At 33.6% G+C, this 14081-nt stretch overlaps 1 protein-coding gene across 2 annotated transcripts; it reads right to left on the reverse strand.

Annotated features, from left to right (window-relative positions):
• Positions 1 to 406: 406 nt before the first annotated feature.
• On the reverse strand, positions 407 to 7847 carry LOC117925428 (xylose isomerase). 2 transcript variants are annotated; one of them, XM_034844432.1, is made up of 21 exons: positions 7739 to 7847; positions 7349 to 7439; positions 6456 to 6566; positions 6195 to 6269; positions 5969 to 6098; positions 5784 to 5875; positions 5542 to 5592; positions 4914 to 4990; positions 4784 to 4838; positions 4568 to 4669; positions 4296 to 4347; positions 4035 to 4080; positions 3898 to 3953; positions 2717 to 2768; positions 2508 to 2587; positions 2309 to 2379; positions 2175 to 2215; positions 1947 to 2046; positions 1762 to 1833; positions 1587 to 1664; positions 407 to 818 (listed from the first exon to the last, which is right to left on the reverse strand). In XM_034844432.1, exons 2-21 carry the CDS (start codon positions 7406 to 7408, stop codon positions 783 to 785), a joined length of 1437 nt encoding a protein of 478 aa, XP_034700323.1. In that variant the 5' UTR covers positions 7409 to 7439; positions 7739 to 7847; the 3' UTR covers positions 407 to 782. The 2 variants fall into 2 exon arrangements, with proteins under 2 accessions (XP_034700323.1, XP_034700324.1); XM_034844433.1 differs by lacking the exon at positions 7739 to 7847 and adding an exon at positions 7607 to 7711.
• Positions 7848 to 14081: the final 6234 nt, after the last annotated feature.

Raw genomic sequence — 14081 nt, forward strand, 5'->3', positions numbered from 1 at the left:
GCATCACATCAATACATTTTTGTGAACAGTTAAAAAACAAAGTCTTTGGCAAGTTCAAGATAAATTATTTTAGGTCAATTCTCTGTTCAAATTGTTTGGTAAAACAATATCTTTAACTTTAATTTCTTGTAATTGTATTGGTTTTAGGAATTCTTTTCACCTATTTTACTCAAATTCTTAATCAAAATTCAATCATGAACCTCAATGGATTGAAGGTTCTTTATTAAAAAGATTTAAGAGGGTCTTTTTATATATGTTTGAAGGATTATAAAGGTAAGGTTGACATGTATGGATATGAGCACTATCCAAAAGCCTTATAAAATATACAAGAAACCAACTTCCAACTCTCTACATTTTCTCCCACCCGAACAGTCCATAACTATCCCAAAAGATGGTAGAAGAGTACTAAAAAATCCATGTTTACTCCTGTGACAAGTGAGCTCTGATTTTATTTCAGTCAAGACTTGTATACTCTGTTATGAAAATTTAATATGAACATCTAATGAAAAGCTTTTCACCATGAAAGCTGTGAAATAACATGTAAAATGTGCTCAATACTTGCCCGTAGCCAAAAGGCTGAGATACATGAGCTCTTTCCGATGGAAGTAGAAAGTAAAACTGCTCTATGCCCCCCCTAATATGAACAGGTTCCATTCCCTGAATCAGTTCATCAATGTCCTAGAACCAGAAGACTGACTCAATTTCAACTTCATGGTTGCTCCTATATTATTGATAGACTCCAATACTAAATAGAAAAATAAAAGCTTGTAACATGCTGCTTTCTACAGTGCAGATTGGAATATCATCTCCGCAAGTTCCTGCAACATAATAAAAATTACTTATTAGATCCTATAACTCGAGGAAGATCAGTGGCTTCAAACTATGGACCTGCAGTCTTAGCATGGCATGCATACTTAAATCAAAATTAAATGGACTGGAAAAGGAAAGGATATCTGAAAAACTATATCTCACAAGGGAAAGAAAGAAGATCTTCTCTGGACTGAAAGGTTCCTAGAAAAGTTTGGTTTGATGAGGGGTTGTTTCATTAAAAAGGGGTTAGTTGGCCAAAAAGGCTGGTCTCACTTTACTATTAATAAAAATCATGAGCAAAGAAGAAAGAAAAATCACATGTCCTTGAACAAGGTGAATTTCAGGGGAGGAGAGGTAAAGAAATTGAAAGAGAACACAAAAGATTTTGTACAGAATGTAGTTCAACTTGAACAGGGAGATTTTACAGAGTGGTTTAATGACAAAGTGTTCTTCATTGAATTTACAGTCTTTGTATTGTCCAGAAACACAATTGGGTTGGATTAGAGAGAGGCATTTTGGGTGTAGATGCTGAAGAAAGATGGGAACAGAAATGAAGGTAATGACAGAGCATTAGGGAGGACTAAGGGCATACCATTGTCTGGAAAATGCAAAACTCTGCTCTAGTTGTGCCAGTAGTTTTTGGTTCTTTTCTTAAGATCCAATTTTGACAGGGCAACAGTCATCTTTACACAGGCCAAACGGCCACAGATCACATATTGCTATGCGGCTGTCATAAGCAGAAAATTAAAATAGGAATCTTATACTTCAAGTTATACCTGCTTAGCAGAAGGAACCTTTGGCTCTCCCCATTCCATGGCTTTCTTCTCTAGCATTTCAAAATCAGCCTTACCAGCCTGTTCAGAGGTTGCATAAATGCATACTGGGCATTATCCCCCAATGGAAGACATAAAGCTATAAAAGCAAAAGAAAAAGAAAACAATGATATATTACCTCTATTTGAGCCCCGATTTCAGTGTCAAAACTCTGATATCGCTTGCGAACAAGATTCTCCAAAGAGCCATCCTTTTTTTCAGGACAAAAAACAAAAAACCATTACTGTTATGGTCATTAAATGAAAGTAATATCATAATAAAAGAAGTTGGGAGTTGCTAGCTGAAAAGAGTGAGTTATATCACCTCAATTAATTTAGCAACATTTCGGAGACCACGGGCCAGGGTGTCCATTCCACTAACGTGAGAAATGAAGAGATCCTCAACATCAGTGCTCTCCCTTCGCCTAAAATTCATAAAAAAAAATGAAGGTAGTATGGTAATCTCCAGATGCATAAGAAGTATTGAAAAAACAAACAAACAAACAACATTATAAAAATAAGGTCCATATAAACAAAAAAGAAAGAAACTTACAATTTGGCATCAAAGTTGAATCCTCCAGGGGCCAGCCCTCCCTGTCAATGAAAAAAAGGTAGTACCAGTTAATGTTTTTTAACCCCCCCCAAAAAAAAAGTAGAAGAAAAATCATCAGCAACGAGTTGACATACATTTCGGACCACACTGAGCATAACCATGGTTGCCTCAGCTATATCTGTAAGGAACTGATCTGTGTCCCAACCTGCATTCATGAAACAACAGCTATAGGTTACAATCTCATAATCAGAATATACTAATTTATGTCAAGCCTGTAAAATGGCAAAAGAAAAGTAAAAATTCTAGAAAAGCAGTTTATGTAGACAGTAATACCAATTTGAGGGTCGCCAGTGTTAGCATCAATATTTCCCAGTAAACCATTGAGTCTTGCAGTCTCAAGCTCATGATGACAGCTGCATGGTACACACGTAGTAAAGTTCATAAAGAAGTAGTTTAAGTTATCCTTAAGTGATTATCAAGAAAAAGCTACAAACATGCAGGCAAGACTTTAGAAAAGCTTGAAACCAAATTATAGGACAAACCTGTGACCAGATAGGGTTGCATGGTTGCATTCAATGTTGAGCTTAAATTCCCCTACCAAAGAACAGAATGGATAAAAATAGGTTAAGAAGCACTCAGTAAGTACAGTATTTGGTTGTAATATTTCTTGGGTGTTCAATAGATAGTGTCAAAGCTTCCATGACAAATAAATCAATTAAGGCAAGTTTAAGTTTTATGGATAAAGGTGTAATATTGTTCTCTTTGAAGTACCTATTCCATAAAAAGATATTAAACAAACTCAAATATATGATACTCAAAGCCAGAAACTGAAAATATTCCATGCACCCAGTGTTGAAAAAAGGCTGTATCTTATCTCCCCATGAATCCCCATTTCTTTTTTTTTGAGAACATACCTTTTATAGGATGTCTCTACAAAGATATAATTCAGCAAATTTGTGAACTAATTTTTTTTTAATAATAGGGGACATATCGAAAACACACCACCCTTGCATCTTGGAGCCATAAACATGTCTGACATGAATTGCAGCTGCCACCACACCCCATGATGAAGGCGACAAGTTTAATAATCCTAAATTAACCTTAAATCTAAAATAACTGTAACAAATTCTTACTGAAACCAGGAATTTAATGAATTTGTACCTTAACATTTTAGTTTCCTCATGAATAAGCAAGGAAAATGTATACAAGAAATTTGGTCTGTTAACCTATCATCAGATTTCATGAGCCAGAACTAATTCCATTGACAAACAATAAACAAAAGTATTTAAAAAATCACAACACACACCACCATCACCACCAACATTTTATGCCCAGCAGTTACCCAATGGAAAAAAGCTTCAAAGTCTCATAAAATAAAACTATTCGAAGTGTTCAGAAAGTATCAATCTGAAGTTTAGTTTGGACATAAAAAGATTAGGATAAACTCCAATGTGTAAATATAATCTCATTTAAAATGCCAGATGCTCTGGAAAGGCTCAACTTTAAGTAAACAAAAGAATAACAAAACAATTTATAGTATAACTAGCATACCCTTGGAATAATAAAAAAACTAAAGGAGCTCGATAGGAAATTCTAAAACTCAGTTCATGATAGATTGCCAATTTTAAAGCCTAGTATATTTCGAAATTAATCGCGAATGATTTTAGTCCAGAATGAATGCAATATTGTCAGAATAGAATAAAGAGGGGATTGCGAATATCACCTATAAGACCATATTTTCGTAAGAAATTAGCGGTGGTTGCAGCATCCCAGTCATACCTGCCACATTATTACATACTGTAAACATACATGTGAATGCTAGCTGCTCTATCAATTATAAGAACTAGTTAAGAAGAATACTGGTGTTTTGTAGGTTCTTGAGGCTTGGGTTCAATCAAAAGAGTCCCTGGCAAGAACAATAGAAAGAAGCAAATTTAATTCCCTGGAGAAGTGATTATAATAACAATAATAGTAGTAAAAAAAGAAAACCAAATCTATTTAGTGTCTTTCCCATCCAACTTAAAATATTTCCTCCACTTTAGACTGACTGATTTCTTGGACGATCAATTCATAATATTAATCACATAAAATGTTTAGGGAAGAAATGGACAGAAAGTGTACCATTAAACCCAATCTTCTTCTTATATGCAGCAGCAGCTTCAAGAAACCTTGCCTGTTTTTATAGACAAAACAACAGACATACACCTTTAAACCAAGAAAAAAAATAAAAATTACAAGAAAACATAATGAGTGAAGCTAAGATCTAACAAATCTCATAAAAATAAAAAATCTTCTAATACCAATATTAAAGTGCCAAATTTTGTACCAAGGGAGGAAAGAGTTCACGTAATATAAAAGAGAATAATAACAAAACGGATGTCCAATAAATGTACCAAATGATCAAGCTCTCTTCCCATATCTGTGTTCAATAGAGTTTGATAACCTTCTCGACCACCCCAGAAAACATAGTTTTCTCCACCTAAGTAATGTGTGACCTGTAGAATGTGTAAATTAGCACTGTTAGATTCCAGCTGAAACAGCAATACTATAGGCACAATTTATATGCACATGGCTCTTTTTGTAAAGATTGCTTGCACACTACCACCCACCTCCATGGCTTTCTTGACTTGAGCGGCAGCATAAGCATACACAGCAACTTCAGAGCTGCAAAGCAAGATTAAAAAATATAAGCCCATTGACAGGCAGATTACATTTAAACAAGGATTAAACAAAAATTACCTAGTAGCACCACCATGCATATAGCGAGGATGATGGAACAACTGAGCTGTACCCCACAAAGGATGGATCTTTTTTCCCTGTAAAGATGCAAGGGAAGTATAGGTATCAGGCCTGACAAAGATTGGACATATCAAACATATTGGCATCCAAAGAAAGTGGCATGGCCATTCAGTTGAACTGGCCATCCATGAATGCAGGTGTGATCAATGCAATAAAAAATGTTAGGTAGCAGCAGCATTGTCAGACAGCCCAGAAAATACATTGGTTTCCTGTATTCTCTTCTTCCTCCAGTAACTCAGGAACCCCTAACTAGAACACCTCAGATTAAACTTGGTGCCCTTTTCAGGCATTAGGAATGGAGACTTCTTTAAAAATGCTGCTAATGGTATGACACTACCCACCCTCAAATCTCTCTCCTTTTAAAAAAGTAATATCACGTAAAGCAACAAGCATACATATTCAAACCACTTCAGCAAGGGTTTATAGCACTTGATCATCAATGGAGCTCAACTAACTGGCATGCATAAGGAGGTAAATGGAGAACAAAGATGTAAATAGTGTGTCTACTTGATGTATGATATATAGTCATGTGTATGACTACATACCCATTCATGGATGTAGAAATTACCTGAAGCTCTTTAGCTAGGGCGACCACTTCATCCAAGTTTGCATTAGCTTCCTGTAACAAGCATCATTTATCAAATATGGTCACTTATACAAATTTCAAGAGTATGGAAAGGATATATAACAAAAACATTTTCATTCTTTCCAGGAATTCAAACATGTAAGCAACCGACATTCCCCTCATTTCTGATATTGAATCTTAAAAATTATCATCATGGCAATAAATAATCTTGAAAATTGACTCACCTCCAGGGTTTTACCATCAGGGGCTATATCCCTGTCATGGAAGCACCATAGATCGACTCCAAGCTTTTCAATGAACTCAAAGTTGGCTCTCACTAAGTTGTATTTAATAGAGGAAAAAGATTGGTCATGTTATACACTATTTTCCAACAATTAATAAATAGAAGAACAATATAGATTCAACTTACTTCTTCTCTTGGCCATAGCCAATGAATCGGTACCATCTTCCCATGGCCAAAACTTTGTAGGTGCACCAAATGGATCACCTCCGGTTCCACGGAATGTGTGCCAAAATGCAACACTGAATCTCATCCAATCCTATTGACATTAACAACTTTATTGGTAATTGCAATTTAGTTGATAAAATAAATCTGAGGCAAAAAAAAAAAGAAAAAGAAAAGAAAAGAAACCAACCTTCATTTTCTTCCCAAGAATTTCCTCATCTGCATTATACCACTTGTATGAAAGAGGATTCTTGCTTGAAGGACCCTGAAAGCAAGCAATTCCCACAATTTTTCAGGAAAAAAGGAATTAGTGGAGCAAAGGGATTGCAGAGACAGATCCACATAGAATTTGAGCCTCGGTATTAACTTTTTTAAAACACAACCAGTGCATAGAGATGAAGCAGATGATGTTTTAATATTCCAGGACAAATAGGTCTTAACCCTGTTTTACCTCATATTTAATTTTGGGAATCCCGGGGAAAAATTCCCCTTCCCATTCATCTGAAGCACCACATTTGCTACTAACATCATCAGCAGGGCAAGTTTGTGGACTGGAAGCAAACTGCACAAGATTAATGAAATCAAAGACCAACATAGAAGAAAGGATTTGGCTCACCTCAGTTCCCTCTCCATTAAAATTTTTGGGTTCCAACAATTCACTCCCTTTTCCCCTATTCCAAAGAAGTAATCGACTGCTAACATGAAGTGAATCAATGCAACACAATCAAGGACCCCAACCCATTTGTTCATTACAAATTTAATTTCTAATTTCATGCTTTAGAAATTGCATGTTTTATTATGATATTATCTTTATAGTAAACACAACAAGAAAACAATTACACTGCAGGAAATCATCTTGATTGAAGGATCAAAATCTATTGACAGATTCAGAATAAAAAACGGTGTACGGATCTTAAGCATGATTTTCATTAATATTAAATATAAGGCACTTGATGGGGTTAATCATATGAAAAGCTTCAATTTTTTTTGTTGCACTTTAATGTAGATGTTGAGAAAATGTGAGGAGTAATTACTCAACAATGAAAGGAAGATTCTGTTCCTAGGATTTAGTTTTGTTTATCTGCCTCCCTATTTTCTCACAAACCAAACAGACTTTAGAATTCAGAATAAGGAGATTATGGCTAAAAAAAGAGCATTGGCCACTAAAAAGAACATGTCTGGATGCTCTATTTTATATTCTCGTTTTTAAAATCTCTGAAGTAGGCATTGCCAAATTAAAAACAGAATACAGATCGATTACGGTTGTTTTTATTATAATAAAAAAATGATAGCATCAAATCAAAAAGAAAAACAACTAAAAAAATAGAAAAAGGGATTCTTTACCACTGCAAACGAGACCACATTTAAACAAAGAAGAAACAAAAAAACCTTCCCAGCCATCATCTTTCTCTCTTTTATCTCATCCAATCTACTCCTGCAACTCAAAAAGCAAACGCAACCCATCAATCACACACGCATAGAAGTAAAGACCCAGACATACGTTTCATGTCTACTTCGTCCCTTCAGAAGAATCAAAACCCATCAACCAAAAATCACAATAATTCATTAAAAAAAAATTTCATAGGCTTTCTTGGCCATTACCCAGAAGGTTTTTCACAATCAGTGATCTAAACCCTTGTGGGTCATTGCATTTATAAACTCATATAGAAGATAAGGATCAGTCCTTTGGGAACTGAATCTCTTCAATGTTTTTGAGAATTACAAGAAACTTACAGAGAAGAATAAAATTGGCACTGAAAAAGCTTCAATTCCTGTGGATAAAAACAAAACTAAATCAACCAACCCTTGTCTCCTCTGCATATATGATCAAATTTCGAGATGAATTTTGGAAATTCAAAAGATTAATGAATTTTTCAAGGATAAGGACGTACCTCACGTCATTCACACGTGTCATTTTATCTCCCTTATTTCTCGATTTTGCCCCATCGAAATTATGCAACTTATATAGTTATATCACAGAGAAAACGTAAAAAATAACAAAATTAATTAAGTTAATGGGAATTTTATTTTATACATTTCAGATAGTTATATTAATCGTTTAATTATAGCTTTTTAGTCAATTCAACTTATCAACTAAACTACATTTATCTCTAATTTATTTTAAATGTCATATATTATTTAGTTTATTCATAAAAAGAAATATAATCTTCACTTGCTATTTTTTTAGCAAGATTTTAGAAGAGGTAATATTATTTTAAAATAGTAGTGAGATGGTCAAAGATTTTTTCTTTTTATTTTTATGAGAAAAATATATATATTCTTTTTCTTTTTCTTTTTGTGGACGAGCTTGTATTTAGGAGGTTGGAATTTATTATTGTTATGATAATAATATTAAGATTACAATAAAAAAACATAATTGGAGAATTGAGGACTAATATGTCTTTTCACTTTGTCACCGATTTTGTTTGCACTTTTAGGACTCTCCGAGGTGATTAAAATATTATAATTGCAACGGTAGTGATAACGTTACCGCCTGGTCACCTAGCTGATTGGTGGACGGGAGATCAGTGGGTGACCAAGTGTAAGGTAATGATTTTGTCAATGGGAATAGACTTTTGAGGAAAAGTACGAAGGCTTATCCAATTAAGTTTAGGTAACTACAACTATTTTGGATCAAGGTGATCAAGGTGTGAGTCAGCGCTGACACATCAAAATCAAATAAAAGTAGAATACGTGGATTTTGGTTATTTTGTAGTCACATTCCTTGTATTTTTCTTTCAATTAATAATAATTATGAAGGGGATAATAATCAAGTTTATACAAAAATTTATTATGAAAAAGCTTTGTTTATTTCATTTTTAGGAAAGGGAACGAAATATTTGAAGAATCTTTGGGTCTTTCATCCTCATCCTCTTTGGATGTCCCTCACCTCCTTTGAAACTTTGCCCTTAACTAACTTTAATTTATGGCTATGATTTGTTTTAGGTTATGTTTGGTTCCGGAAAATATTAAGAAAAGAAAAAAAAATGTAAAGAAATGATTTTTTTATGTTTGGTTGTCCTATGAAAAATATTAAAGAAAATCAAATATGATTAAAACTAATTAAAAACTTATATATTTTTAAATTATTTAATCTTTATATTGATGAGTTAAAATAAATAAAATGAGTTTGAAATAACAAAAAAAATAATTTATTCACTTTTAATATATTTTTTTTTTTATTTTCCTTCACTTTTTATTTCCTTCAGCTTTTCCTTTGTATTTTCTTTCCCTTGCATTTTCCTTCAAATTTTCTGGGAACCAAACATAACCTTAGTATTTTCAAAATAAACAATTATCTATTTTATTTTAAAATTTATAATTGTGATGAATATTTTTTTCACTACTTTTGAAATATTTAAATGATCTTAAACCCCCCCCCCCCCCCCGGACAAACTAAAACCATTATCCTTACGAAACCATAATCCAAATATGGAAAATTATCTAAAATTAAATTATGACAATGTCACCATTAAAAGGAATAGAAGATCACTCTATTTCTTATCCTAGATTCTGGCTAAGTATATAAATACTCCCTTAAGCTTCTAGACCTTAACAATTGAAGTAAAAAATATATATATATATATACAATTTTTATCATAAGGATTTATATTAACAGTATTTTAGAAAACTCTACCTGTGATTTGTGTTGAGTTTTTCCTCATATAGAAGGTCAAGTTAAGAACCCAAAATTTAAGGTCTCTTAGGTCTTTATATAAAAGGGTTAGAAGAAGAATCCCTCTTCTTCTTTTTCTTCCAATTTTTTTTTGCAGCCACCGGAGGTAGAAGAAAAAGAGAGTAGAAGGAGAAAAAAGAGAGAAGGGGCGCCAATTTCTTGACCGAAATTCTCTATTGTACCAAAATACTTAGCCTTTTTACGTGATAACTTTGGTAAAAAAAAAAAAATTAGAGAAAGAGTCACTACAGTTTTTGTAGTATTCCGGATATCGTTCTCAAGGATTGACTTATGAAAATTGTCAATACTAGAATAAATGAATTGTTTTTGTTTAAATCCTTAAGTGAAAAACAATATGTGAATAATGTGAAACTAAGTAAAATAAATTAAATTAATAAGAAAAAAATGAATATTGATTTTAAATTCAATTGATTCAAGTTTGGGGTTTTCCACAATCCAACCTAGGGTATATAAATTAGAGAAAACAAGGGTATTTTAAGTAATATGATCTTAGGGTTTTGGGATCCTTGGCCACTCGCGATCAAGTTGAGTTCTATAACTCAAAATTGCATCTGAAACCTAATTTTCCCTTTTTAAAAATAGATTCCTAAAACCATCAAATGAATGAGATTGATTATCAATTTAAGATTTGGTTTTTTAACCCTTCCTACTCCTTATAGCTTTGTTTAGGGGCAAATAATGGTAGGTAAGACGAGGATAATTAATGATCAAGAATTACCAAGAATCACTAGTATCAAGTAATAACCTACCGTAGCATTCCTTAAACGAACTCATAGGGATAGGATAAAAAAAATGATAAATTGTCACCCAACCAATAATTAATCTCATTATTATAATAATTTACCCATTGTCCTTATAGGTTTCCTAGCCTTTAGGTTTTCATGCTTCAAGCCCCAAGTTGGCTCTTAGCCTCTCATGGGGGTGATGTCACATTCACAATCCATAATAGGGTAAAAATCCATAATTTGAATCAAAAGAAACTAAAAACAATATATTCAATAAAGAAGAAAAAGAAAACAAACCAAAGTTCTCGTCTTCTTCCACCTTCAATGTCAAATTTTCCAGAAAAAAATCCAAGATCCCTAAAACCTAGAATTGAGAGAGTTTATATAATATCCTCAATTATCTAACATGTAGCACACTCTCATTGGCCACTTATTACAAAATAATTTCCTAAAAATGATTAAAAATTAATAAAATGGTGATTTCTAGTCTTGTGGGGTCTACCTAGGGTGGATGGAGTGCTTTAGATGCAATTCCCGAGGTAGAGGAGGTGGAACATCAAAGTGGCAGTGGGTGAATTCGAAATTGGTGTCATTTCGAAGTGGATTTCGAATTCATAAGTTGAATAGATTCAATTCCCGGGGTAGAGGAGACGGAACATCAAAGTGGCAGTGGGTGAATTCGAAATTGGTGTCATTTCGAATTCATAAGTTGAATTTCGAAATCATTTCGAAATAACCCTCCAGCTTGGTGCAGTTGTCTTCAAATGGCCATAACTTCTTCATTTCAGCTCCGATTTGCAAACCATTTAAAGCGTTGGACTCATGACTTCTCAAGCTTCGAAACGATATATAGTATGTATATAATGGACTCCCGAAAGTGCTCCAAATTTTTCCTCAAAATCAGAGTATATAATGTCATCAGATTTTTGAGTTCTAAATTTCCATGCAGCTGAATCTTGCTTCATGCCTCATTTCCCATGCTTTCTTGCCTTCTTTCTTACTCCATAATGGTCATTTATCATCTTCCAAACTCATGATAGCCTCGTCTTGCCTTTCATTACGTTCAATGAGTCTTGACTCATTTATTTCTTTATTTAGCCCTTTTTTGATCTTTCAAAATCTAAAGTCATTCAATTTGCACCATTTTCTTCCCTTGAACCTGAGATAAGTCTTCAAAGTACAAATTAAACTCATGGCTAGGGCCTTAGCATTGATTTAGGTCAAGTTGGGTGATTTGAATGTCCTTTGGTGCACAAATCATATCGAATATGTGCCATTAGAGCACATATTTTGGCTCCAATCATCCCCCTCAACCTAAACTTTGCTAGTCCCTAGCAAATGAAAAGAGTAAAAAAAAATGAAAAATATGTAATGAGATTCATGAAACCATATTAACTTAACATAACATGTTTCACACACAAGATACCCAAGTAGACAAATTTCCTAGAATTGAGCAAGATGACACAAGATATGCAATTTCTTAGTTTTCTCACCTTATCTTCGTATACATAAATGTGCATCCATGTTTAGCATTCCCCTTAGTGTCTCTTGATTTTCCCTTGATTGGTTCTTTCTGCCTAAACCTCATGTGCTTAATTTTGGTGTCCCCTCATAGTATTTTTCTTAAGATTTTTTCTTAAACTCAAATTTCATCATTCTTTAAGTTAAAGAGGAGGAAAATTTATTTTGATTTTTCTTTCTTAGTTTAGGAAATCTCCTTCTATATGGCTTAATAGGGATCCACCGGCACTCCCGAGTTTTCACCCAAGGTACCAGGTATTGAGGACCTTTATAGGCCACTTGCCCCTCAGGTATCACCTTAACTCAAGGTATAACAAGGTTGAATTTCCCAACCATTTTTTTTTTCTTTCTTTTTTTTCAAAACCGAGTTTAGCTTATGTAACGAGCAAGATACCGATGACTCCTAACTAGTTGGTTTCGGGCACCAGGGCTTGAAGACACAAGACCATTACCCCCTCAGATAATTGCTCAAGCTTAAAATAGTCATTTTTCAAATTTGTTTTTTTTTTTTCATTTCCTCATTTTATTGCTTAAGAACAACTCTTTTTAAGCTAAAGAAATTATCTTAATCAAGATACCATAAGGGTACACGTGCTTGGTGTGTGCTTTGAGTCTTAAATAGAAAATAACCATCAAAGAAAAATTAAAAGTATTCCAATGATTCAACCTAACTATTTTTGCACTTAAAGGTATATAAAGATAAGGTAAGTGAACTAATACTCTTGCTCTAACTGCATTTTTTCTCAAATTGTAAAGAAATAATACTACTTAAAGCATTCTCATGCTAAATAAACCATGAGTTACCAAGGCAAATCAAGAATCTTATTAGCTAACCAATCAAGGGAAAATCAAGAGACACTAGAGAGAATGCTAAACATGGATGCACATTTATGTATACGAAGATAAGGTGAGAAAACTAAGAAATTGTATAGCTTGTGTCATCTTGCTCAATTCTAGGAAATTTGTCTACTTGGGTATCTTGTGTGTGAAACATGTTATGTTGAGTTAATATGGTTTCATGAATCTCATTACATATTTTTCATTTTATTTTTTACTATTTTCATTTGCTAGGGACTGGCAAAGTTTAGGTTGAGGGGGATGATTGAAGCCAAAATATGTGCTCTAATGGCACATATTCGATATGATTTGTGCACCAAAGGACATTCAAATCACCCAACTTGACCTAAATCAATGCTAAGGCCCTAGCCATGAGTTTAATTTGTACTTTGGAGACTTATCTCAGGTTCAAGGGAAGAAAATGGTGCAAATTGAACGACTTTAGATTTTGAAAGATCAAAAAAGGGTTAAATGAAGAAATAAGTGAGTCAAGACTCATTGAATGTAATGAAATGCAAGACGAGGCTATCATGAGTTTGGAAGATGATAAATGACCATTATGGAGTAAGAAAGAAGGCAAGAAAGCATGGGAAATGAGGCATGAAGCAAGACACTAAGGGGAATGCTAAACATGGATGCACATTTATGTATACGAAGATAATGTGAGAAAACTAAGAAATTGCATATTTTGTGTCATCTTGCTCAATTCTAGGAAATTTGTCTACTTGGGTATCTTGTGTGTGAAACATGTTATGTTAAGTTAATATGGTTTCATGAATCTCATTGCATATTTTTCATTTTTTTTTTACTCTTTTCATTTGCTAGGGACTAGCAAAGTTTAGGTTGAGGGGGATGATTGGAGCCAAAATATGTGCTCTAATGGCACATATTCGATATGATTTGTGTACCAAAGGACATTCAAATCACCCAACTTGACCTAAATCAATGCTAAGGCCCTAGACATGAGTTTAATCTATACTTTGGAGACTTATCTCAGGTTCAAGGGAAGAAAATGGTGCAAATTGAATAACTTTAGATTTTGAAATATTAAAAAAGGGCCAAATGAGAAAATAAGTGAGTCAAGACTCATTAAACGTAAGGAAAGGCAAAACGAGGATATCATGACGTTGGAAGATGATAAATGACCATTATGGAGTAAGAAAGAAGGTAAGAAATAATGGGAAATGAGGCATGAAGCAAGATTTAGCTACATGGAAATTTAGAACTCAAAAATCTGATGACATTATATATTCTGACTTTGAGGAAAAATTTGGAGCACTTTCTGGAGTCTATTATA

Source organism: Vitis riparia, chromosome 11 (genome assembly GCF_004353265.1).
Source record: "Vitis riparia cultivar Riparia Gloire de Montpellier isolate 1030 chromosome 11, EGFV_Vit.rip_1.0, whole genome shotgun sequence".
Taxonomy (NCBI): domain Eukaryota; kingdom Viridiplantae; phylum Streptophyta; class Magnoliopsida; order Vitales; family Vitaceae; genus Vitis; species Vitis riparia.

Excerpts from the sequence above, each read along its gene's own strand:
- LOC117925428 (XM_034844432.1), bottom strand. The coding sequence starts at position 7,408 with ATGATGGCTGGGAAGGTTTTTTTGTTTCTTCTTTGTTTAAATGTGGTC. Across the intron at positions 6,567-7,348 it reads ATGTGGTCTCGTTTGCAGTG|TTTGCTTCCAGTCCACAAAC; the intron begins GTAAAGAATCCC and ends AATCTTGTGCAG. Across the intron at positions 4,348-4,567 it reads GAAGAGAGCTTGATCATTTG|GCAAGGTTTCTTGAAGCTGC; the intron begins GTACATTTATTG and ends CTATAAAAACAG.